The following is a 27,869-nucleotide window of genomic DNA, read 5'->3' as shown; positions in this document are numbered from 1 at the left end:
CGATACCTTTTCGACTATCTTTAAGTACAGTTCTTGATCCATGATTTGACGCGAACATTTCGCGTTTTCGGTCTCAGGTCAGTGTGAATGCAAAGTATTTTTGTTGCAGAGATTCATGATATTGCAGTATTGAATTTATTTTTTTGAGTCAATAACATAGTACTTTTTTCAAATATTTTTCTGAAAATAAGGACGAATGGGAATGAAAAGTAAGGACAATATTATCATTTCTTAAATTTATTAGATTAACGTGCAATTTATAATGCGTATTAATAATTTAATTTCAGAGTAAAATTTTATATTATTATAATGATGGTCAAATAATATTTAGACAAATATTTTCAGTATAATTTTCTTTGTTTTTCGTTCAAGAGCAAAAAAAATTACAATGCAATATGAACTCCACGAGTGTATACTTTTTGTAGAACTAACTTAATTTCATTTACTTTTACAATAATATAAATATATTTAATGTTATCTTCATTTATCAAAATACGGAGATGTTTACTATTTTTGTTCGCTATATAGTTCATAAATTCAAGTCAATTACAAGTACTTTGACGGATGGAGTTTCAATCACTTTCTTTATCAATAAGTTTTTTCAAACTTTTATAACACATTTGAATGCTCTTCAAATTACAATACAATGTTTACTAGAATAAAGTATTCTTGATACAAGTATTTGCTTACCCTAGATGTGAAAATTTGTATTGTAGAGGTAAAGTAAAGTACTAAATAAATGATCATAGCAAGATGTTTATTGATCATTTTGCAACACATATTACTAATTATTTTATTCTACACAATGTTGGGCATTTCTTTGTACTTTTCTAATTACAAAAATTTTTTTTTAGCTGTTAAAATGTAGTGAAACAAAAAATGCTCAATTCATTGATATAAATACTATTGCTGATCTATATATTTTATTCTAAATATTTATTCAATTGAATATTGAAGCAATATATTAACAATGTTATACATTTTTTCAATCACATATACAAACGTTTTATTGATTTCCTTTCAAGGAAAATGATCAAATTTATACAACACATTAAGTCTCTGACGGAGTTCTAGATAAAATATCTCGATCAAATAAGTAAGTAAAAAAGCAAATTATTTATTTGCTATTTCAACATTAAAGCTTAGTAATAATTCACACGTAAAACGCCCTTTATGAAAACAAAATAGACACTGGTTTCAAATTCAAACTGAAAAACTTCAATCCTACTCAGTGGAACGATATCAAGAAAAATTATTGCAATGTATGAGTCGGCGTTCATTTGTGATAGGGCTGATAGCGATGTTCGCTAGCCCTGTGCGCGGCACTCTCCTCGCACGGATGTAGCGGCCGATCGTGGCTATGGTTGACATAGCATTCACGCGCTCGGGTCGTTGCAGGGCCTGGAGAGGGGAGAGCGCGGCCGGCGGAGAAGACGGCGTAAGAAAGAGCGAGAGCGCGAAGAGCGTGAGAGAGAGAGAGAGCGAGAGAGGAAGAGGAATAAGCGAGAACGCGAAAAGCGCGGCTCGCGCCGCGAGAATTACGAGAGCGGGAAAGATTGAAAGAGTTGGAGAGTGACCGTAGGCTAATCAGGTCACGGGGCGAGAGAAACTGGACAACGCGCCAAGAGAGAGAGAAACCCAGGACGAGAGAGAGTCTTTGTGTGGCAAGTCTCCGGCTGCTGTTCGAGCAGCTCCCCCGGCGATCACCATCAGACGATCGAGGAGCCGATCCCGGCCGCCAGCCGCCAACCAGCCGCCGCCGGTGATCCGACGAGCTCCACTGCCGGCTGGACTACGATTTCGCCGACGCCGGCTCTCTACCAGCGAGCCGCGGGAGGAGTTACCCGGTGGGTTCGATTCTGCTCTATTCCGCGGATCTCTCTCTCACGTACCAGCTCTCGCCCGGTACAACGCCGCGAATTGAATTGTCGCGTTTGATAGTTGAGCGAATCCGCTCCTAAATATTATAGACTCGTCGCGTATGATAGTTGAGCGAATACGCTCCTATTCGCCGCCTGCTGTCGCGTTCTGTGGATTGAGCGAATGCGCTCACCATTGTAATTTGTAAGAATACGTAAATGTAATTTTCCGATGGCGTAAATAAAGGGATCGCCTCTTTGTATTTATTCCGACTTCTTCCATTCACCTTTCCCCGTCGTCGCGGTAGATTCGTGCCCGTGGAAGTCAGCGCCGGCTTCCTTCACCGAAGTAGGACCCTTTAATAAATCGCAGGGGGCATAGCAGTGGTGCATTTGGCTGTGTTTTGCGGATATATTCCCCCCTCCCCCTCCCTTTGCACATTTAAAGCATACTTTTCACAATATCGAAAGTTTTCACAAAAAGACTTTTTAAAATTGACTCGTTTAAATAAATCAATGAAATGAAAGAAATTTTGTATAATGAATTATGACCTCACAACGATTCACGAAGCTCCCCACAGAGAATAGCAACGCTAGTAAGAATTAAATTTAACAAGGCTGAATAGAAACATTATCACGCGCTGATCGAGAATTCGCAGGTTTCACGGGCAGTCAGGTGAGTGAGCGTTAGAAAGCTAATATGGTATAGGCTGCCATAAGCCGGTGGTTTCGTCTCGCCGGTAATAATGTGGCCTGTTGTCACGGAATACCGTCACGGCCGGGAACGGATTTTGCCGTATGTACTTTAGCGTCGCTCTGACCTGAAAAAGAAAGTTCACATAAGTGCTGAAATTTTAATTTGATTTATATTTTATTCAAGAAAAAATGCTATCAAAAATAAAATAACGCTTGAAAACTAAATACTGCCGTTGAATTCTTACTTTCATTTTTGCTATAACTTCATTTATTTTATTTTCTCAACATTCAATATAACGAATTGATATCATCGAGAGTACATCTACCTGAGAGACAAAATGAGGAAGTTCGACTTCCGGTGACGTTGACAAATGTTGCAGAATGAATTGATCGGATTGTGCGAGCCACAGGTCAACTCCGCGTAAAGGATCGTAATTAAACGGTCCAATTCTCAAAAGGCCGAGCGTGCAATCGTAAATATCCAGTACCTGAAAATTATTGATTTACATGATAAGTTCAATTTGACGTCTTGAAATAGAAGAAATGGGTTATTGCATAATTGCAAAGGAAATTGCAGTGAACAAACATACGATGAGTTCGTAAATCGTGTACACCGTAAAACAATAATAGTATACTAAGTAACTTTTCGGGCTTCAATAATTCCGATAATTAGTTCAAAGCACGAGCTACTGTCACAAAATTGAATACCACATACAGTGCGCAGTCTGCGAAGAGTTTCACTATACGTTTGCGGTGACTTTGTGTAAATTCTTAATAACTGGCATAAAGCTTTGCATTGTTTTTTAACTCAATTACGTTCGAGTATCTTCATATGAATTTGTGTACGATTTTCAAATAATTTCATAAGTTTCAAGTGATTTTAGTATCATTGCATAAGTCAAGCTCGTACAAGTGAGCTTGCAGTAAAGAATATTGATTGTGATAAATTGAATAAACGACTCTATTAAATCGCCAACCATTGAATAAAGTTAGAAACTTTCCGAAGCGGAAGAGTAGTAAGCTCTCACGAAATCAACGAAGAAAGCGCTACCTCCTCTCCACCAGTTAGATGCCTGGCGCTTCTGAGAGGCTGCTCGGGACCCTTGTCAGGAAAAGTGGCCGGAAAGATTTCGCCGGTTTTCACGTTGAGCCCGACTCCGTAAATCATTGGCCAGTGAATGCCGCCACGTACCGTCGTGTTCGACTCGCCCACACAGCACAGCGTCAGGTCAATTTCGATGGGTTGCTTGTGAAAGACCGCTAGCAAATAAACATTAAACAAGTTATTTAGCTGGTTAAATGTAGACCAGCATGCAAGAATTTTCGAAAGCTTGCTTTTACAGTGACGAATAAAAATTCGTATATAACTTTTTACGATGAATAATTGAAGTCAAATAATGCTCAGTTCTATAAATTTTTATGAATAGATAAAAATCTGACACTTCAATGAAACATATCTACTTTTTGAATTACTTTCATAACTTCAAATGTGCCTTGGCTCAATGCCAAAGTACCTTATCACTGAATATTTCAAGAACCGAGCTTTGATAAAGATCGATAAAATACGCTCAACAGAAGCATATGAAAATGTTACTTGCGCGCGTGTACTTATAGTTTCATAATTGATAGGCTGAAATATAAAACAAATAAAATAAACTGAATCGAAAAAAAAACGGCTTAAAATTGAATGGCACCTTGAAAGTGTCAAAAGCATTTAATGCCTTTTTACCCGAATATATAATCCGGAGAATCTGCACTTGTCTCTGGCAAAGCAGGAGATTTATTGCATATCAACAGCAGTCTTGAAGCAGCGGACTTACATAAAATATTGTAGAAAAGTTCTTCGGAGTAGTTGCAAGGATCAGCGTAGCCGCCTATCAACTGCAACTCCAAGCGCCCTTCGGGATAACCGAGCGCCAACTCTGATACCTTGTGTATCATCTGTATCACCGCTTCTTGCGTGCCCGAGCCGTCCAAATGTGCCATTGCTGCTGCTCCCGAGCCTGTTATTCAACAATTTATTGATGCGTTTATAGTTGCTTAATTTGAATATTGACGGTTGTTCGACATTTAATATTTTTATAGGAAATTTCAATTTTTTCTTGCAATGCCAAGTAAAATTTCAGATTGTGATAACAATTTTATACACATCAGAGGCACGACAGAAACCAATAGTTAAATGCACGAAGAAAAGTTCTAAGAGACATAGCATAAAGAAGAAAAGCGTCTCTCTAGAAATTTCAGTGCATTAGCGACAAAAATCGAATGCAAAAGCACTTCGTGCCGTGCACTTTCGTTCCTCGTTATCTCGAAATAACTCGTCATCGTCGATACTTACTTCAACGTAAATATCCTCTGTCGACAAGATACAAATGTTATTTGCTCGGACTGTACATACGACCACGAAGACAATATACGCGAGAAATAAATTTATGAGGAATTGCTATAAAGATACGCAGCTCAAAAATGTAATATTTTTACCGATTCACAACACTTACCGTATCCCAGTTTCTGCTATCGCTGTGCTTCTATCATTCAATGTTTCAATTTATCGCCTTTTGGTTACGGCTTAATAAAAAATGTAGTTATTAAGAACGAATGAACGATCAGAGCTACGATATTTTTTTAAAGTGAATTAAGTTAGTTGTCTTTTTTTATATTTTTTTTGTCTGAGTGGAAACACAATGTTTACCGGATTACAAGAAGAATAAAACGATTAATATAAACGTTGAATATTCGATTTATTAGCTGGATATTATGTAAAATACTTTGAACAGACTTGTGAAATATTATAGAAGCACATTATTTCAAATTTGAAACATTGATCATTTGAACGCGTCGCGAGGATGAATTACTTGTATCTGTCATCGATTTATTTTGTTGTACTGTTCCATTTTGTAGGACTCTGCGTACAATATAACACATGAAAGATTATTATTTATGACTGTCGACACTGTCCGTTAACATTGGGGTCGTTCAATTAGTTACAGAACTTTGAAGGCACGTCGAACACCAAATGCATCATGAAAAATGACTCATGGAATACAACGTTACGATTAGCTTTTGTCCACAGCACGTACGAAAGTACGTAAAATACTTAAGACAGGTAAAAACAAAACAGGGTCGTTTTGTAGTGTAGATATACGAGTACTTGTTCGCCCGATCTTTTAACGCGCCAGACGGAAAGTTACAGGTGATCGAGCTTTCTGTGAGTAACGATTCGAAGAGATAGGCAAAAGAAAGTATCCTTGTCGAAAATGCGTTCATGAAATGACTTGTCGTAACCAAATAACTCGTCAAGGAAAGACACTTTGACAACTTCACTAATGAAGTTTGGTTAAACAACTTCCTTTAAAATGTCATTGAAATTTTCGAAAAAGTAATTTTTATAATTTTACAATGTGTACTCGTAGAAAATATAGTTTTTTAAACTTACCAGAATGCCTTAGAATGATAATTATACACGTAGTCATGTCATCCGAACCGAGAATCGTGACGTTTTCTAAAAATTAAATTGCGATTCGACATATTAGACCATATTCGACATATTATAAGCTATTGTCTACTTACTGTCGTGTGGCAAGGTAGCCGCCATTTCTCTCTGTTGCACGTAGAGAAGACCCGCGGGACCCACCAGTTTGACCGGTATCATGTGTAATTGAGCAGCGGTGTCCCGATATACGGGATGAGCTGTGTAAAGGGTTCGGCTGTCTGGAGGCACATCGTCCTGCAATACACCGTTCACTACCAACACCATTCTAAAACACATAAACAAACCGTGGCATTGTTATTAATGCAGAAGTTGTTATTGGCACGCATTTTATTTTTTGTTAAGTTCCCCATGACATATTGGTATATACGCAAAATATTTTTTAAAAAAGAATTCTGTGCTCCACGATTATTCTTTGATGAAACAAACTGGGTATTTTGCAGATCTATGAGAAATGCCTTTTGATACGTAGTTCAGGTTACATCGATAACATTAACTTTTTTTTTATTTACATCAGTGACAACAGGTCTAATATTCAATTTCTAATTTTTTTCCGAGGAAACGGCTACGCGAAATGACCTCGAACTGCTTTAGCGCTTTAGCGCAAGCTATACATCAAAAAATGGTTGCGTTTTTACACGTATTTTGTATATTTATATACACGTAGCAAGGGTGCGGGTGATCTACGATAGCAATTTGTGTAGACTACATCAATGACAGCTGAATTCATTGTCCGATATAAAAATTTTTTGTGATAAAATGTCCGCATACAATGGCTTCGAATTACTTTAGCGCAAAATAGGAATCAAAATATATCGGTGGTAATTTTTTCCAGTACAATGATTATTCGCTCTTCCGACGAATAATCATTTTTTGTTAAATACTTGTTAGTTGTGTTTCAGCCGATTAGCCTGCAGAAACGAACGACGCCTCGTCTATTAGCTCTGTGATGCGGACCCTATCAGCACAAATATTCTTTCGTACTATGCTTTGATTCCGAACTTTGCAAAAAGCAGCGGACTACCGCATTCAAAAATAGTCATATGTTTACTTCTATGTTCATAACGAACGACTATAGAAAACGAAGACAGTCAGCTCCCGGTTTCCGGATTTACAGTTTATAGGCTAGTGTGAAAATGGTGGTGTTGGTTTTGGCATATATATTTTTTGGGAAATAGTCATAGGTATATACACTGGAAATCCCTATGCCATCGCGGCTCTATATCAATCATTGTTATCGATGAAAGTCTAGATATATTACTAAGGGTGGAACGGACGAGAGTTCGAAGTCGTAATTTACTCTCATTCAATAAAGAGTATGGTATTTTTCTTATTAAATATACGACTGCTCTCCTCGCAGTTATCCAAACGTATGGAGAATTGAGTCTTGAAAATTTCATGCATAAACGATGAGAATAAAGAATACTTTTCGTTTGTATAAACATCTGCGGATGTATTACCTATTAGCTGAAGTATATGCTCAAGTATATGAATTTTAGAGAACGTAGCAGGTGTCGATAAGACTTGCAGTTCTCGCCCTGATGAGTTTTGATGTAATCTTATTTTATTAGCCATTTGTTGGGTTAATAAATAACTACCGGCAATGACGTTTTCATTGCTGTACGCTTATAAAAGCTGATCAATCTGCATACAGGTGTTACCGCCAAATCGCTAAAGTTAAGTTCGACCGGCAACTTCTGAAGATAGCAGCAATGAAATCAGCGCAGCGATACTCGGAAACACGCAAGCTTTCAGCCTAATCGAATAGCAAACAATGACGATGTCGCATGTTGCTTGCAACGCTGGCAGCAGTCTCGGCGAACACCAAGAAGAGGGATTTCGCTTAGAGCCGCGTGCCGAGAGCCACAGTGGCACGGCCAATTTACATAGGCATAAATACGGGCACGTACGTGTCGCTGCACGGAGGGCTGTAAGCGAGCTAGTTTCCGCCTTCTAACTCGGTTGTGTAGCTGTGCGGTGCACGGGTGCTGTATATTATAGCTCGTCCGCCGCGACGAGGCGACGCAAGCTGCACAGATGATGAACTGACGTAGGGATATGGATGCTGATTTTACGTGATTTTTCTCTGTTATTCAAGTATATCAGCATTCAGCAAGCTTCGCAGACGGTTCGTTCCTCGATACAACTTTTAAATGTATGATTAATCAATATAAAGTTATAAACATTAAAAGTCGGACAATACGACGCGGTATGTCTTTAAATTTCCTATTGAATTTTCAAAGATAATTAAAAATCTATCCACTTTAATATCGCTTATACGAAAAAGATAGTTATAGCAATTTATCGAAAAAAAGGATAAACATCATCAATCTTCGTTACAACGTAATTTTTATTTTAATACTTTTGATAATTTAGCATGAGCCTATTAAGATGCGATAAAATAAGATGATAGAATCTACTATCTATATAGTGGCGCTCCACGAGCAGTAATAATATTTTACGTTTCAATATTTTATATTTTACACTTTTTCTTTAAATATTTTGTCATTACTATTTTAATAAAATGAAAAATTAAAAACAATTATCTTCAACCTTTTACTATCTACATTGAATTTTTTATGGTATAAAAAATGTATATACATAACTTTGTTCTCATAATTTCCAACGTACCAACTAAGGTTCAAACAATTGGATAAAATTTCCTAATCATCCATTTTTCAATGTTTTCATACAATCTAGAAAAATTTTATGTGAACACCGTAAATATTGAACTAAGAAAGCTAAAAAGGACTTATCAGTTTCTTAAGTCCGATATGTGGTTGGAATATCGAACCCGTTTCATAAAGATTGAAGTCCGACAAACGTTGTAGGCTGTCATAACTTGAGGAAATAGCTGATGCAACAATTTTCCATCAACATTATAATCTTCTCGTAAATTATTTTAATTCTCGAAAACAGATAAACGGCCTCGAAAACTTGGATTAAAGTAATTGTTTCAAAATTAAAAAATTGCGTAAACAGTTTATGGATTTTGTAAAGATATCGTTGTAATATTGTATTTCAATGGAGTAATTATAATGAGTGATAGATAGTTTAATTCCGCGATTAATTTTTTTACACTTTCAAATATATGGCACTCAACTACTTGGAAAGTTGTAGGAAATTGTATGAAGTATACTTATTTTAAATAATTTTGTTTTTCGCAAACCACTTAGAACTGAAGTTGTAATTTATTGTAATAAATATACCCAATCAGGTGATAAGCCATTGCAAAGTCGACCGTCGCATCCGAGATCATTACTACCACAGTAAAGCGTGAGCCAGCGATAAACGCAGTACGCATCTAGTTTGTGTGTCAGCTTCTAAGCTCATTCGTCGTTTATCGGAAACGCGTTTGGGTGGCTTTAACATGACAATGACCATAACGTCTCGTGCGACAGTTTATCGCGAGATCGCAAAAAACAGGTATTGTGAGAGTAAGTTAGAGCGACGTTCATGGATAAGTACTTTTTTCCTCTTTGTGCGCGCTCTTGAATTTTTCGAATAAGCTCAAACGTATTTCCGCTTTGGAATGTTTTGTTCGTTTCTCAAGTCTAATGTATTCGGACGTATACGAACTGAAAATAAATTTTACTGATGTTTTTCCTGAGAGGTTTGCAAAAAATTTGCTGTATACTCTGATAAATGCGTAATAAAAATGGAATTTCCAAAGTAGAATTGCCAAAAGCTCGTAATAGTAAAAAAATTAATGAATTATTGAAACATACTGCTCAGGAATATTAGATATCGGTGTATCCAAACGTATTTCGATCTTTTCCTATGTATTATATTATTATAAAAGTAGAAAATATTCACATTCATGAAAAAACAAGTTACTTTCATTTTGTATTAAAGAGTTGGGAGCTCGTTGCAAATCAGCGCCTCGATTCGACTTTGGAGTTCCAATGTAAACTGCAATTGAAAAAAGCTACAAATACCAAAACTTTGCAAAATGGTCATTCTACTATCGCAGTGTTTTTTTTAATTTTGTACTGTGAATCGTGAGTCTTTTCAACATTATACTCTCGAAAAATAAATCACGACAGTCTTAACTAATGCACTGTGCGTGAAAAACATGTTATGAATTACGAAATGTTACTATGTAATCTCAACGGAGTTTCACGAAGAATGATCATTTGAGTACATTAGATAAGGAGTATTTCTTAAAGCTATTCGTTTAGAATTATTTGAGACAATAAATATTGCAACTTAATTGGTAGGAAACAAATTATGAAATTCGTACGACTAAAATTACAAGCAATTTTGTCGAAAGTCAAATCAAAATAACTATACAATCTAATCGCAAAAAATTAATCTGTGAGTACATAATGAAACATTCAATTAATTATCTGAGGTCAAGTGTCGTTAAAATCGACCGAGCGTCAAAGGCTTCTAAAACCAAAACCACATCCGAAATGGGACGCGAGTACACTGGTAACGTACGTCGCAGTCGTATGTCGAGTCGCGCAAGCCCCACTCTCTTTCCCAAGCGAAATATCCACACTTATACTCGCACTCGTACATATGATATTTACCTCGTGCGGGATCACAGGCGGGCGGTCGTTCGGCGGGTCGCGCGACCTTTCGACACCGAAGCGATCGGCTCGACTAGGCTTGCCCTGGCGACATACGGCGCTAGCAGTCCATTCAGCCGCGCGGCTGCGACCGCGAGAACGCACTCGAGTGGGGGTCTTTTTACCATCGGGCACGTACCACACAAATCTCTCTTTCTCTCTCTCTCTCTCTCTCTTTCTCTCTCTCTATCTCTCTCTCTCTTTCTCTCGATCGGCCGACGCAAGCATCGCCTTCGCTAATCGACTTATTTCGTATTTGGTGTATTGGCCGATAAATAACTTTGACGAAGCCTAATTGTTCGATTAGACTTACGTCAACTTTGAATAGTCAATTTCATATTTTCTCTAATTTAATTCGGGGTTACAAGCCCCAATCAAAAAATCAAAATAGTAATCAATTGTTCATATAATGGAATTTTTATTTCATTTCTTTTCAAATTATTACACAACGAAATCTCTTTTCTTGCATCCCTCATAAAAGTTTATTATTCAATGCGCGTGATTGTAATAATTATCTGATTAATTACCGTTTAGCCAACAGATCAATTAATTAATCGAAATACAAATATATAAATTAGTATCGATTTGATCTTCTTTTGTTTGTAAACTACAATATTCTTTATGAACAAACGCTTACTAATTTAAAATAGATGAATAAACTAGAGAAGAAACATAACTTTTAACAAAACTTCGCGCAACTGTTGAATATCCCACACGTTAGCATCAGGAAAATCTTGAAAAAAAATGAAACTATTAATGAAAGAAAATTATACAGATGATAGTCGTAGATGTGTATATATGTAATTATACAAGATCAAACGAAGCTTGTACTATAAAGTGAGTGAGGTGCAGTGTAAAATTGCAAAAATCCTTTATATACGTTCGATAAGATATGCCGTCGCCACCTTTTTACAACCAATCGTGTTACTAAATCGACGTTTATAATCGAAAGACAATGACCAAGAAGAATTTACGGTTACGCTATTGTCGCCATTGAAGTTAAAACGTATAGCGTTTTTTAAAGAAGATAAAAACAGAAAGAAATGATTGAAGGAGCCAGCACGACTGAAATGATTTTCTCGTAAAGTAGAGATCACGAGCAACAGGTTGTCTTTTTTTTTGTGATTGAAAGCGATAATAATTTTGCAATTATATATAATATGCCATTTGTGTGTGCAATTATATATAATATGTCGTTAAAGCAACGTTTCTTGAAAAAACGTTTCTTCAAACGTACATCAATGAAAAATTGTTCAAACGTTTCCCAACTCGAACGGTCGACAGATGAATTATATTTCCAGTAATGTTCAGAATACCAGTTATATTATGATGCACATCTTTGACGGGATATTATATGCGGGTCGCCGTAAAGTTAAAATTATTCTCTTTAATATTCATCGCGAAGCGAATATGTAGTAAATTTTGCATGCGTTCCGCAAAATGAAGTTTGCTTGACGTGCGAGTTTTTTCAGACGAGAGTGTTTATGCATGGGTAAAGTCGAGAAGACCTGAATTTGCTTGCGATAGCAACGCTAAGGTAAGTATGGGACCCCGTCGTGATGAAAAACCAAACTATTTTTGAGATATACTCATGTTAATTTGATGACGGCTGAAATTATGTTTCTAATTATGCACGAAAGACATCGAAACTGTTCAATAATAACATAGGACATTTTGACGAATAACCGATGAAGAACCATCGCCATTTATTACGTGCTGTATCTAACATTGATCGCCTATAGTGACGATATTTTGAGATGACTAAAGCATCCGGTCGCCATGATGCATGGACAGTCGATATCGCGTAAAGACGCAGTGCTTGCGTCAAACGTGTAGAGGCACCAGAATTTCTCCGGACGAATAATCAAATGTTGGTCAGACGCGAACGTTTTTCTGCGATACGTCTTGTGTGCATATAAATCATCCGGAAAGTATCAGGAGAATCCCACTGTGTATGTTTTATTTTTTTTTTTATCAAATAGTGCGATACTAAATAGCGCATTACTTTATTGGTAGACTCGATGTGTTTGATGTTATTGGATTATACTGATGACATCGGACGCAATAATTCGATAGTTTTAGAAAAAAGAAACTACTAGGAATGTTGAAAAAAGTCGTTCTTATAACGAATGGATAATCGATTATCATAGTTTTATTTACATGATATAGATGTGAGATGTTTACAACTTGATAAATTTACTCATTGTTATAAAAAAGAGTTTTCTTTTATCTATAACACGGACTCCTTTCGCACAGTAGCCAATAAGTTATGAGTCATAAACTTTGAGTTACATATCTTCTTATACTACGAAATTATCAGGACAAGGCAAATTTTGTACTATTTGAAACTCATTTTAAAAGAATTTAAAACAGTATTATTTAATTTTCATCAGATCCTCCAGTTTACATCGCCGCTGAATGTAGCAACAACATACATACTATGTAAATTTCATAAATATTAAATAATATCAATCTCAAATATTCCTGTATAACTTGTATTATGATCATCTGTAAATAACTAATTTTTTGTTACTCATTGTTTCTTGTGTGATTATATATTGTTCTTCACTAACTCGTAGAAAAATCAGAACACAGCTTTCGTTTTTAGTTTATATCGTCAAAATCTTGCTATTTTATAAAGCTTTTCCGAATAGCTGTACATTGGATATATGGAAAATAACAAGTATTGATTTGTATGATTTGTCAATTCAAAGACTTTCTTATCTAATTTCACGCAGAGTCTCACAAATACAAAAGCAGAACGGAGATACATCGAAAGAAAAACAGTGGAAGTCTCTGATAAGGCAATGAAGAAACACAGCATCCAGATGTAAGCGAGTAGAACCTTCACAAACATCATTGCAATGTCTCAGATTGCGAAATTTACAAAAATATAGTTGAAATGATTATTGATTTAATTCTATTAAAATTTCTCTCGAGCGTTATAATGATAATATCAAAGGCAAACTTGAAACAGCCGATAATTTACCGAAATAACTCGCCCTCAGAAAGTGGTACCCAAAATTGGACGGGTGTTCGTTGAGTCCTCGATTAACTAAATAATATCTTTCTCACGCCCTTCACAATTCACACTTGAAGCTGTTGCCAACTTTGAGATTACTTCGTTACTCCCTCGAGGGCACGATTATAATGATAAATTAGTTAGTACAATTAAATACCTACACCTTAACGACCTTCACGTCTATGTGCGCTTGCGGTGATTCCTTCATGTTGTCTAGGAGTTATACCAACGTATGATACATTTGCATTGCAATCAATTACTTCTTGTAAGTTTTTATAGCCTCGTCATTACTATTTAATTGTTCAACGCTATCCAACCAGCAAATAAAGACAAACCTAAAGTTCAAATTTATTAGTTTTTAATTTCCTTTCATTTCGCTAAACTTTTGCTGAAAGTGAATTTTTCGATTCGCCAAATCATAAAACGAGTTATGACACTTCAGCTTTCCAGATATTACTACATATATTATCGTCAAAGGCAAGTGCTTGACACTAGATTTTTATTGAAATCTGGAGGAAGAATATTATCTACCCCCGGTAGAATGAAAATTAAAAAAGAGGTCCAACTTGACTTTGAAACGAGATTCTAAAGAGAGCATACACTGATGAATCCCTTCTCTCTCTCTCTCTCTCTCTCTCTCTCTCTCTCTCGGTCAAACAATAATTTACAGAAAACACTGAAGTTCACTCGACTATTCCAACAATGCAAAGTCAATGACTAAAAGCCTTTCTCTCTCTCTCTCTCTCTCTCTCTCCACTTTATCGGTCGGTGGTTGCGAGCCTTTGGGCGCTGCCAGTGTACTTTCGTGGTATACATTTAGAGTAAAGGCTGAGCCCTAAATTCCGTGAGTGTTCTCAAGAGCCGAAATCGATTCCTGCCGGGAGATATCACCGGACCGACTGGAAGTTATGTCACAGGACCGTACCGCTGAAGGATCAGTCGCTCGTTAATCCTTGAATTAGTTGGCTGTCTCGTGCACCTCGCAGCGATGATGACCCCCAGGCTGCGAGCGACCGAACTGAGCTTGTTTGCGCCATTTGATAGCTGTGCTCGTATTTTTGGCCTCTCCGAGGTAGTTTGCCAAGTGATATCAGCATTCTCATGACGGCTTTGTTTGACCTTCGTATATATGTCCTATAATATTTATTAATTTAGCGACCATGACGAAGAGATATGTTCTGTCTGACAGACGAACATATAACCTTGATAATTATTGTGTATTACTCAACAGCAGCTGCACTTGCGAAAACATTTCGTCGACGCAAAAAATCTCAGCACGAACAAGCAAATTCTTTCTACTGGGGTTTGTCGGGTAGGCGGCCAGGAAGAGAAGGGAAAAAGATGGCTACGAGAGAAAAGAGTCGCTAGCTGCAGTGAGGGAATAAGATTATTGACGCGCCGCCCAACAACGTGAATAGATGCGTATCGATGCGACTATTCACGCGACCGTCCTGCGAAAATCTCTCGATCACGGCATATTTCTATATACACTCTCGGTCACGTAGCTATTACATTCTCGGGACACTCTAACATATTAAGTATTTGAACTGCGATATTTTTATTGAATTACAACTTACTTTTGGTTTTCGTACTTTTCCGCGTTGCTTCCACAACAGCTACGCGATGTTATTGGCAATCTTGTTGAACGACCAATTGCTAAATCTCATCCTGTAACATAAATACGGAATTTTACGTTAACATTACTATATAATAAGTAAACGTACATTTTTAGGCTCTACGAGGAATATTTATAGCTGAGCAAATATCATTAAGAGAAACACGGCAGTGCAATCAATTTGATTAGATTAGCTTGAGCCGTTATGTTTTGCGAATGTACAACATATGCTACAAGTTAGATAGATTAACTAAAGCTTCTCTGAACGTCTGAGAACATCTTTCATTTGTTTTCCAGCTGTTCAACATATATATAAAAATATTTGAAGAAATGCACGTACAAGATCTTTGCACCTTACGCAAGACTCGTGAAGAAAAGTCTTTCAGTTTAACACGGTTATTCACTTTCTTGCTTTCGGCTCAGTCGCCACTCGGCCCATGCAAAGCAGCAGCGGCAGCGCTTCAGATTTGCATACAGTAAGCGTGTGTGCTTTATACATATTAATGGCAAGCCACGCGCTCACGCGAGCGACTTCCTCCGATTGTTTCTCATCATCGGCATCGCTGACTACGTGCCACTCGTCTGCTCTATATATTTTTTCCCAGAGTTTCTATTCTCATTTCTATCGCGGCTACGATGATGCCAATACGAGTAGAGAAAATGAATATGTTTTTGCGATAAGCTAAAGTGTTATATAGTGGAAGAGGAGAACAGCGTGCTTCCTTGTCCCTTTTTTAAGGCTTTAGTTTTCCGGCTATCACGTCAGGATCTTTAAAACAGTGATTTTATAGATAGGACATAACATTGAAAGTCTGGCATTTCATGATCGAGAAAAATTATCCTTAAAATAAATAATCAACTAATTCGAAAGTTTTCATAGCTGGTGAATTCTCACGAGTAAATACATTTTACTTCAAAGTTTACAGGAGTTTTATAATTCTGAATAAAACGGGATTTATAATCTCCGTTTATAAGAAAGTGCCAAGTACGAATTCTTTATCAACGTCGCAAAATAAAGAAATATCTCATTTGTACTTTTTATTGTGCAGACTATAAAAAGTTTATCGACGCTTTTTACCGTGCAATTCATCTTTTTGAACAAGAAAGCATTGCGTAACAGTATCGCATCGAGAGCGAATAATATAGAAATAATTGACAACTCAGCTTAGTGAACAACTAAATTCGGTGAGAAACTTTACTACTTAGTTGACGATTTAAATAAATTTGTCATGAAATTTGCGTTCACGCAGTAAATCAATCACTCTTGAAATGAAGAATTGCAGTAATACCACATTAAAATAAATCATCAGTCGCGAACCCTTGTCAATACGTGACAGTCATTGTGATTGATTAGAAATTAATTAGGTCCTCGTACATAAGAAATTCTAATTTTTTTACAATCTCAAAGTGTTCCACGAATAGACTCGTTATAATCCATCGGACTCGGAACGTTTGAAAAATTCCTCAGCAAGAGAAATAGTATCGAAGATTCTTTTTTTGCTCGCCAAGCACGCGACTGAATCTGAACGCGAAAATTTGCACCGGAATTCTGGCATTATTTTGCACGGCACGCTGCCGCCACCGACAGAGAGGGGGGGGGGGGGAGTGAGAGAGAGAGAGAGAGAGAGAGAGAGAGAGAGAGAGAGAGAGAGAGAGAGAGAGAGAGAGAGGGAAGTTTGTGATGCTCTACCTAGAATTTTTACCTCCTCGAACGAGGAAGAGCTTCGCGAGCGAAATTCGCTCGGTTGCCACGGACAATGCTTCGCTTAGGCTCAGCGTGGTCATAAAAAAGGACATTCCCTACGCTAAAAGGAAGACTGTAAAACAAAGGGCCGTCGTTGGGCTGTCTCCTAACGGACTTGAAGAAGCTTGGAAAAAAATTCATATGTGCGTTGATTGCGAATGTGCTGGTTTAATGAATTATTCAAGTATACTATTTAGAAGTACGGTTCAACAGATGGTTGCTAATGATCAATAAACTTTATTTCAGTATTCTGCATAAAACAGTTCAAGTTGTAAATATCTTGTACCTCAAAAAAAGCGGTATGATCTTAAATCATAAATACCAGTGTCGTTCAGGGTGCCTCGTGCGCTCGTCTTGTTTGTATTTAGTTGTTTGTATTTAGTAATATTCAATTTCATGTTCGAATCAATTAAAAATTATTATAGCCGACATTGAAAAAATCTAAAATAGACTAAATACCTAAAATAATTCTGTTTTAAAATATTTACAATGCGTCGATATATATTGTATAGATAACAATGGGCAGCGCACCATGTTAGTTTACTTTTTCATTTTCAAATAAATAAAATCGGCGACTGTATTGAACAATTTAATGTTCTTTATTTTTTAACATGTTGATTTATGATTTTAAGGTTTTTGTAGGTTATATCCGCATCAACAGGTTTTCACTGTTCATTCGTGACCATTTGGAGAGTTTATTTACATTTATAAATTAAATTGCAAAAAAATGTTTAAATAAATTATTACTACCGAATGCGCTGAAGCCATTCATGGTATTTAATATGAAATCGTATATAGCAATACGAGTGCCGTAAGTGAGACCTACTGGCACGGCGAGTTAACACCTGAGCACAGCGAGGGCGATTAACGCTGTACCGTCGAGTGTCACTTATGGCACGTGCATCGTTCATCATTTTATATCGCTGACCTTAAACCCACACTTACGGCTCGTCTTTCCGTGACTTAGTAGTTCAATTCCAAATGGCACAGTAAGGTTATAGCCCGAGCGCTAGCAAGTTTTGAACTACTTACGTCACGGAAAGGAGTTACGCGAAGGCGGACTTAAGTCACGCAGTGCTATAATATAAATTTATAATTTTCTTCATTATTGATGATGTTGTTAATTGTTCTCTTTATTGTTCATTATATTGCACTAAGATTACTTTATCGTATTATTTTATGGTTAGGCCGATGAGAATGTGATCGTTATGGTCATATCAATTCCTATAAATAATCTCACATATTTTTATACATGTAACTAAGTAAGTGTACATTTTATAAACTTATTGTTATATTGGTTAATATATTTAACATAAATTACTATTTTCAAACGTGTTTTTTTTCAATTTTTTCACAAAATACATATAACGGAAAAATGTGTATTAGTAAAATAGCTCCATGTTTCCAAATACACAATTTATCATATTAAAAACTGCAATAAATAATCTTTTGATTCTTTCCAGCTATAAAGGTCAAATTATTAAACGTTTCCTACTTTTTGATTAAAGATTGCGATATTACGACATTTATTTCATTCTTACTCGTTCAAAAACAAGATTATTGATTAGTAATAGAATATTTACATTGTAAATATTTGTAATCTGGCAAAGAAAATAATTTTCTGTATATAATTTCTTGCATATAAATTCACAAGGAAAAAAGTTAGCAAAAGGAGATTAAACGGTGTAGAAGAGATAGCAATCAGTCAATCGGGAACGTATACAATGCTCTTTTCTAAATGTATGAAGTATAGATGGTGTAGCCGCAGATGGCAAAAGAAAAAATTGCATGCATATTCGTCTTGTGAGTGAGTATAGATATAACGTGGATGAATTCGTGTAAAAATTTATACAAAGTTAAAAACGAATAATTTACCATATGTGCAGTTGAGAATCACACCTGTCTCTTATGTATTTTAGTAGAGCATGCATACACATTTTGTAAATTACGCGTCTGCATAATTAGTGCCTAATTACGTGACGTAAAGAATTCAAGAAAAAAAAAAGATTATATTATTGATGAAATAAAGTATTTATCACTCATTTAATAGAGCGACTAAAATAAAAGCAGTGAAGGTAATATTGTAAATAATAAAAGTTCGTTTATTAAGCAGTAAGCTTTTCTACGAAAAACTTAACATTGTATGAAGCTACGCGTGGATCTACTTCTATTTGTTAAAAATCTTTTCTAATTATTTGACTTCAACGAGTAATATTTATTTTTGTGATCGTCTACAGTCACAGCTGTGCTTCCTAACTAACGTGCACAGCTTTAAACAAAATCAATAAGCTCCTTCGGTTACCTGCCTCGCTCAAGCCCATAGTAAGTATACAGAGTCAAGTGGAAGCCTTGCTTGCCACGACCGGAGTAATAAATACATTAACTTCTTGTGAACACAATTTTCTTTAACTCCTTGCCTTTTATCGAATTATTTTTAAGCTCCGATACTGCTCTAAATGTCTTCCTCACATTACCATTTTGCGGCCCAGATAAAAGTAATGATTCCATTTTCATCAAGGAAATGAAATATCTCGTAGAAAAACAGGATGAAAACAAAAGTTTCCGAAACACCAATAAAAATATGGAAACAAACTAATAATAATATCCTAGTGGATAATGGTAATTTTAACAAGGAAGAGTTACTACAAGTTTCATGTTAATAGTAGCTATAAGTTTTAATTATAAGTTTGTTTATAATTTTACTTGGTATGTCGGCTTGCGTACAGGTAGTATACGAGTATGTATGCACCTCTGTAAGTAGTTGCAAACTATTACAATTTGTAACTATTAATGGAAAATTAACAATATATTAAACAATATTTTTATATTCAAAAAAAATCTTTGACTTTCTATCAAACTGTTCCGGCAAGGTTTCAGATTTTATTCGGCAGCATAAATGAAACACTATATTCGCTCTTCTTATATACAATATTTTTCCACTAATACGGTCAAACACATCATCTTATCAAAATTTCAGTTGCGTGCGTAGAAATTTAACAATTGTTCGCCCATCCATAAGTGTATCCGACCCCGATATCCGCATTCATCAAATGAAACAAATGGGTAGAAGACGCTACCGCTGGCTACCAGAGGTTCTCTATCGCGAGGTCACCGAGTCGGGTGCCACCTCGTTTCTCTTCTCCTTTCAATCGTTCATCTTGTATTCTCCGCTGATTTATCTTTCCAAAGACGAATTTTGAACGGCCGACGCGGTGAATTATGAGAGACGAATTCAGTTCTCAGCTTAGCGTGATCAAGACAAAGTATGAGAACAACATAAAAAATTGAAATGCCCTTATTAAGGAAACAAAAAAAATTTAGAAATCGATACTATTAAATTATTTAGCTATTTGTTGGTTAAGTTCAAGCATGCAAACGGAAATCTCGATCCAATAATAATATAAAAATATAGGTTGGGGGAATGTTCGGGATGACCATCATCCGCATACCAGGAAAGCCAACCATCCCAAGAGAGAAAGAGAACACTGCGGGGCTACATTGCCGCAATTACTTAGCGCAAACGATAGGCTGACCCTTTAACCAAAGCTATGTAGGGGTATAAGGTGTAGAACTGGGAAAATTTGATAGGAAGTTGGAGGTATCTGTTGGACGCCTCGTCCTACGTAATGAGAGAGAAACTTTTCTATCGAAAGATTACCCGTAATGGGGGTATCTATTTTACATCCCCTTTACATGGGAATTGATGCTAGAATCTTTCTCGAATACATGCGTTGATTAAACGATGCGTCGAATTTCTAGTTACACCCCTCCACATAGCGTGGTAGCAAAAGCTACTTTTGGAACTGGATTTTTTTTAACTACGATTTGTTATAGATTATTTTTGTAGACTTGAACAAGTAACTGATGCGCCATGATGATTACGGTCTATTTTTCATTGGAATAAGGGTATCTTTCAGAGAGAAACTTTGTGCGAGCGTATAAGAGGATTCGCCGCAGTCTCCAAAGTGCAGCTGCAACAAAGGACAAAAAAGGATATTGTTCGGCTAAGCTTTCCTTAACAGCGTTTCTGATTTATGTCGAACCTCCCTCAAGGGAGACTTCAGTTGCATTGTAAGACTTTCACCTCTACATTGTCCCCGGAATTCTCGAACAATCGGTATTCAATATCAAACTATTGATCTCCAAAATGTACAAATAAATAGAATTAAAAGGTAAGACATTTCAAAGTAAAACTTGTTAAAAACTAAGACAAGCTTTAACGAAAGCACTTACTTCCATAGTTCCGGCAATACTCAAGTTGCAGAGACCACGAACGAATGAGCTTATAATCGCTGATCCATTTGCGGAAAGATTGATAGCCAAGTACAATTGTGTCCACTCCTTCCACCCGTCGTTTGTTCACTTCCATCCCCTTTACGAAAGACTTTAATCGGCAGCCACTTGACTGTGCTCACTGCAAGGAATTGTAAACGATGTATCATAGAATAGTTTACCGCTTTGGACTCCATATACTGCAGTGTGCTTAGTGACGATTTATTTCAGGCCAACGTTCTCGTGAAACAAAATAACGGAGATTTCAACTTATTATTTCGATAAATTTCATTAGGAATAGACGGAAATAATTGATATTATCCAAATACTGCCTGATATAATTTTGCATTAGTACTTTCCGTTAGTACTTTTAGAAAAGAAAAAGATCAATTTATTTTATTATTGTATGCATCACCGTTAAACACGAATTATCTCTCTCTCTCTCTCTCTCTCTCTCGTCTGTTTAGTTTTATCCCTTACGTTGGAAAATTACAAGCAGACGTCACATATTATGAATCATACTTCGACGTTTCAGAAAAAGTCAGAGAGCGATTATGATTTATGAACACATCCGCGGCACGTTTTGCACGCCCAAGACCCTATGTTGCGGCTGTACGCATACCGCAAACATATCGTTTATTTCAACATCCGCGGTATGTAGGAATCTGTCTGGCATACAAAGGAGCAGGATACGCGCAGTCGAATAATCGCTCCTGCTGCTGTTGTTATGAAACGCGTTGTATTATATTTCCATAATAGATGAGCCTGTCATAGCGAAAATGATATACACAAGCTCTCGAAAAAGGTGAGAATGAGAATTTGTATCGGATGTTTCTGTTTGAACAAGTTGTTTGTCACTTACGGTAACGTTTAAATGAAAGTGCTTATGAAATAGAGTACCTAAGATGTAATGTATAGCTTTCATACTACAACTTACCTAACTTGTTGTCATCTTACCATAATTATTGGGTGAATTACATCATTCATGTATTAAGCCCCTAAGTCAAAAAATTGAATGTGATCTTGGGTTAGCATTTATCCAAGTAATAATTAACAAACAACAAAGTGTTTGATAATAATCTTTGCTCTCGTACGACAACTAAAAAACATTTTCCGACCAAGACGTTAATCAAAGCACGAAAATGGCCAAAAAAGAGAGTAGTAAAAAGGGACTGGATATAAATTATCCGCTGACACGAAGCTCGTGTGCCTAATGAGGAGGAAGAAAGCAGCAGCAGCAAAAAAAAAAAAAAAATCAATATTCTAGATTCCAAGAAAAGTCATGGTAGGCGCGTGGCGTGGTCATCCAGCAGAAGCCTCGATTAATCTCTATCTCTCAATCCAACTCATTCGATCGTCGGCGACGTTCCGCTCTCAGATTAATGAAAGCTGCTCGCCGCTACTAGGAGAGAAATATACGGGAGAGACCGGTGTAATTGTTGGCAATTTTCTTTTTCCTACGACAACGAGTTCGCCTTCCGCGATTTATCGCTATCTCGGCTCTTTTCTCTCTCGGATTTTCATTGGCAGCGAAAGCTCGCTCTTTTGATATTGTTCTCTGATTTACTTTCGAGTGTTTGTCAGCTGCACTGCTCGTACACCTGATGGAATAAAGCGTTCGTTATGGCGAGGTTGCGTTATTGAATAAACGTAATTTCAGTGTGAATCCCATTGGACAATTTTAATTATAAGTACAGTCAGAAATGAGACGTAGAGAGTGAGATTTCAACATGATAGTCGAAGCTGAAAGTAATGATCGCGCACAGATGTATATCACAGTCGATTTAGTAGTCAGTCAAAGTGCCGGCAATTATCGGTCGCTTTACATCAATAGACGATGCCTAATAACGAGCTTAGCTGCCTCCATTCAAATGATTCTACTGACTTTTTTTTCCGGCAGGGGTACAGAATCACGCCTCGACCATTTGAACGCTTTAATTGCCGCGTCGATACCGATCTTCTCCCTCGTTCATTTTTCCTTTTTTTTTTGCCGTTGGCGCCCCCACGATAAATACAACCGATCGAAGATATTCATCGACGAATCGTGTGGCCACTTTCTAATGCGATTGGGCGCACGCGAAAAACTGCCTCGAGAGATTTGAATTGGTAATCGTGCTTTTTTCGCACTCTCTCGCGCGGAACGACGACGCTTTTGTTCGACAATGCTTTTTTTCACCCTCACCCTACGTTTACTTTCGTATAGACGGTTAGCTGCGTTCAATTTGAAGGGAAGACTTTATTGGTTGAGAATCGATCCGTATTTACTAGTAATTGAGTTTTTATGTTCCCAGTTAAATGAGTCTTTATTTGTTGTGGTTAAAAAAAAGAAAAAAGAAATGCCTTTCATATCAATAAAGTGGAATTTGTTGGGAAGAAATTGAAAAGTAGTTTAATATATAAGGAGTAATATAGCAAATTAGATATGAAAAAGTGAAGGACAAACTTTTAAAAAATCCTCAAAAAAGCTCAAACTAATATAATTGAAAGAGCTGAGCCGCAATGTCTCAATAATCGGCTAATGTATGGCAGCAAAGCTGACTAAGAGGAAGAAGTAGCCTCAAGCCGAATTAAAGCTCCTACAAGCGAGGACGTCGGCCCAAGCGAGTAAAAGAGAAAATCCAATCAGTCGAGCCTATCGAGGAGCTGGGTCGGTGTACGTGGGCAGCCTTTGAGCGGACACGCACACACAGACACATCCAACTCTTCTTCCATCAATCACGCAATTGACATACGCCGTCGATGAACTGGTTTTCGCGCCGGCGCTTGCTACCTCTTTACTCGATTTGATACGTGTCTTTTGTGTACTTTCTTTGCTGTTTACGCTTGTATTATCGAAGATTTATGGCGCGGAGGTTTAGAAGTCTTGTAAGCTGTGCTCCTACAAGCGTCGACAAAAAAAAAAACAAAAAAAAAAGAATTCAGTTCGGGTCGAAGTGCACAGTGTCGAGCTTCTATTTTGTTGATCGCAAAATTTCGACAATTGTAACAAAAAAATTTACGTAAATTTCCGGGTACAATATTGTCTCTATTATGATGATATAACTGTGTTGCGACTAAGGAACTGACAGGTATCCAAAGGCTCATAGAAGTGGGGTATATTTCACGTGAATAATCTTCAACGAGTCTCAAATTACCTGTCAAATTTGTTCAAGTTATTACTCCGAAAGACTGCGCAAAAACGAAGAGACAACTTCTGACAGGAGGGATGATATTTCCATCTATTATCCTAATCGCGCACTGCCGTTAACAAGCGATATATGCGCTTAACAATTTCAGTAGAAGTAGATCGATGCAGAGCGCACATACTTCCTCGACTAACGACTCACTCGCTTTGAGAAGAACTTATTAGCTTTTGCGCAACAACTTGTGTAACCTATCAAGCGATACTTCGCAAAAGTTTCTTTGGCGCGCTTATGTGAGAGCTTTCTTCTAGGTCATATATATATATATATATATATATATATATATATATATATCGGCGGGCACAAACGAACGAGCGGGCAGGCATTTGAGATTTATTATCCGCTCGTGCTCTCTCGCACTTTATATATGTCGCCCAATGCTCGGAGCTAAAGAGACAGAGAAAAAAAATGTCTTATTGAACATCACTGCCCATAAGCGGGAATAATCCGCTCGTGCGGCTTCGAATGGCCGTATTTGAGCAGAATGGAGCTGATAATTTTTTTTCTCCTGATCTGTTGTTCGATTTGTGTGTTGACGGAAATCTAATTGAAATCTGCTTTCTCCTATCCATCAAAATGAAGTATATTCGGATTGATGCGTCGTAATCATTCTTTCCCTAAGGAGCCGACGGTAAGCGCGTGAAGAGCCAGCCAAAAAATGAGCTTGCGAAAATCGTTGAATCACGCCAACAGGGTTGGATCAACGTGAGAGCTTGTCTTCTAATTGCAAATTTTTCCAAGTCGTCCCGTTGTATTTTCTATCTTCGGATGCGCGTGCCGACTTATTGTATACATCGGTGAGCTAAGGGGCTGACTTGACATTAAGATCGCCATTGCTATTACGCATAGCAAGGGATCACGATAATCAACATTGAAAAGTAATACTTTAGTTGTATCAATTTATAATATTTAGTTACTCAATGATATTTAAAATCGTTCGTATGCTAATTATAAATATTATGTTAATTATCGCTAGGTTACAAAATTTACGACAGCACGTTTTGCTTGACAGCGTGTTTTCAATTAATCTGGTGAATGCATCGTTAATATGTACGGAGAAGATTGTTCCTAAACGCGATTTTCGGCTGTTCGCTTTTTTAATCATGCCAATTGATATTTGTCGCTTGGATTAAGCCATTTAAACAACCTGTGTAAGATATAGATCGAAAAACATATTTTTACATGCTACGCATGCTACAGATATGATAACAGTGTTGCGTTCATAAGTATTTTTCAGGTATAAAGTCGAGTATTAGCGTGCATACTATTGAATTATACGAATTTCCGTCATCTGCCGTATACTTTTCTTTAAGTGGCAAATTAACGTATTTGCACCGTTTATTATTATTGCATTAATAAAAGCAGTTTTTAATTGAATATTATGAATATGGAGTAAAGACAAGTTCCATTGAATTTATTGTTATTAGTAATTACAAATATTTGCATTTATTTATGAATAAAAAATAAAATATAATAAAGATTGATTAGTTTTTAATATACTTTTTTATATCAATAACAAGAAAACTACAAATCTATAATAATAACTGTAAAGGAAATTGTTTGACATTAAATAAAAAGACTTGTCGCAAAAACATTCTGGTAACCGTATAGCAATCATCACGAAGTTTTCATTCCTCACTAATTGACTAAGAGAAATACGTTGTTTCCCGAAGGAAAATGTAATTATAACACTTGCAAAAGTCACGTATCTATCGTCACATATGTTTTACGTGTTTTTCTCAGCTTTGGTAATTGCTACGTTCTCTTGGTTGACACCGTAAGTGAAGGCGCGTGTCGGCTTATACCAAGCTCAAGTGGTTGTCTTGTGTAAGTCATACCAAGAGAAAAGCCGGAATTGCCTAGCAGAGCATGCACGTTCCAGCTGTAATGCCAACGGCACATGGGTGTAGACTTCATTCAATTTGCGTGTACCGTTTATGAAGCCTCTTCTACGTTTTTCTCCAGAACACGCGAGAAAAGGCATTTCGCGAGGTAAATCCATTTTTTCTCTTATTTCATATTTGACTTTTCACTCAAATGATTGAATTGGGTGCGAACATTTCTCAAAATGAGGGAAAATTACTATTTATAATGCAGATAGTTCTGTAATTTGAATGTATTAGAAATTTTCTTGTAAGGCATTAAAATATGTTGAGATAATTGTTACAATGATTCGTGATCACATATGTGTGCATGCACAGACAGGTCAAAGATGTGGATACATATGTATATGTACATTTATTCAATAATAATAATAAGATTGTACATTTGAATACTAGTGCGAGAAAGTGATTTGAGCCTCGTGTGGACGTTTGCATCCGAGCGAAGCTAGGGTGAGCAATCCATGCGAAGTTGAAATCACATTGTCGCACATGTATTTAACTTTATTTTTTGATATGACGTGCGTGAGATGAGATGTTAAGCATGCTCGGTTCCTTGAGCGCTCGTAAAGTCGAGTCCTCGCGCACAGAGTATCGAAAAATAAAGTTAGATACATGAACGAGAAAGTGATTTTATCCACGCTTCGCTAGGGCGTAAAAATCTACACGAGGTTCAAATTACCTATTTGGTGCAGTATCAAAATTTACTATTGTGTTCGTTGGTTGAAACAAAAATTGTACTCTTACAAGAAAAATATTAAGAAATAAGGAACTTTTTTTCACTATTCTGTATTGATTTGCAGTGAAAAATTGTTCAGATAAATAAAACGGAAGCATTCGCATTCAAAATAAAGGTCAAACTTACCAATAAACAGCAGGTGAGTCGTTTTACAAATAAGAAGCAATACCATCGAAATTATATTTTCAAAACTTAACTTTCAAGTGGCACGACAATCCACACGAAAACGTTGTGTAATGCGCAACTGGTGGCACATAAAACACGCGCGTTACACATAAAACAAAGCAAAATAGAAAGAGAGACGAATAAGATTCATAAATAAGTACTTAAACGGACACCAAGTCATAGTAGTATACGTGCACGAACAGCTGTAAGATGAAAAGAAAGCAACTTGGATTCGATTTTTGACGTATAGTTTTACATGAAAGGTTTTAAAAGCAGAGCCTTGACAAGTTATTCATTACGATACTGAATTATCATGAAATGCGCTGTTTCAAAAATTTTCATTTGTAAGATTTTGTTTATTCCCCAATGAGCTTTGGAAAAATATTTTTCTTTTATCTTTTTGAGGTTAGGTCCTTTAATAGTCAAATATTTTACTTTTCGAAGTTACTTACTAAAGATATTTTATCACCAATACTTCAGGAAGCAACTTTTTATTTAAACTCAACTTTCGTGGACATGCTTATTTTCGGGCAAAAAAGCGCAAAGAAGTCGAAAGTGCGTTTGACGCGTTCGCAAAGGATGTACACTGTGGTGGTGATCCGCTCGACGTATAGCTTTGTGTCTGCGCACT

The 27,869-nt window shown here is 36.7% G+C and overlaps 1 protein-coding gene across 1 annotated transcript; it reads right to left on the bottom strand.

Moving 5' to 3' along the window:
- Nucleotides 1–262: 262 nt before the first annotated feature.
- Nucleotides 263–27,842, bottom strand: LOC131671460 (protein N-terminal asparagine amidohydrolase). Its single transcript, XM_058947888.1, has 10 exons — nucleotides 27,691–27,842; nucleotides 27,200–27,441; nucleotides 21,234–21,414; nucleotides 15,219–15,309; nucleotides 6,126–6,313; nucleotides 5,992–6,057; nucleotides 4,376–4,558; nucleotides 3,607–3,815; nucleotides 2,882–3,043; nucleotides 263–2,680 (listed from the first exon to the last, which is right to left on the bottom strand). Exons 5-10 carry the CDS (start codon nucleotides 6,310–6,312, stop codon nucleotides 2,555–2,557), a joined length of 933 nt encoding a protein of 310 aa, XP_058803871.1. The 5' UTR covers nucleotide 6,313; nucleotides 15,219–15,309; nucleotides 21,234–21,414; nucleotides 27,200–27,441; nucleotides 27,691–27,842; the 3' UTR covers nucleotides 263–2,554.
- Between the last annotated feature and the right edge of the window lie 27 nt (nucleotides 27,843–27,869).

Source organism: Phymastichus coffea, unplaced genomic scaffold (assembly GCF_024137745.1).
Source record: "Phymastichus coffea isolate CEN01 unplaced genomic scaffold, Cenicafe_Pcof_1.1 PCOF00126, whole genome shotgun sequence".
In the NCBI taxonomy this organism is placed as follows: Eukaryota; Metazoa; Arthropoda; class Insecta; order Hymenoptera; family Eulophidae; genus Phymastichus; species Phymastichus coffea.
This window is presented reverse-complemented; position numbering and strand designations above follow the sequence as displayed.

Excerpts from the sequence above, each read along its gene's own strand:
- LOC131671460 (XM_058947888.1), bottom strand. The coding sequence starts at position 6,312 with ATGGTGTTGGTAGTGAACGGTGTATTGCAGGACGATGTGCCTCCAGAC. Across the intron at positions 6,058-6,125 it reads GGCTACCTTGCCACACGACA|AAAACGTCACGATTCTCGGT; the intron begins GTAAGTAGACAA and ends TTTAATTTTTAG. Across the intron at positions 3,816-4,375 it reads ACTTTTCTACAATATTTTAT|CGGTCTTTCACAAGCAACCC; the intron begins GTAAGTCCGCTG and ends TTTATTTGCTAG.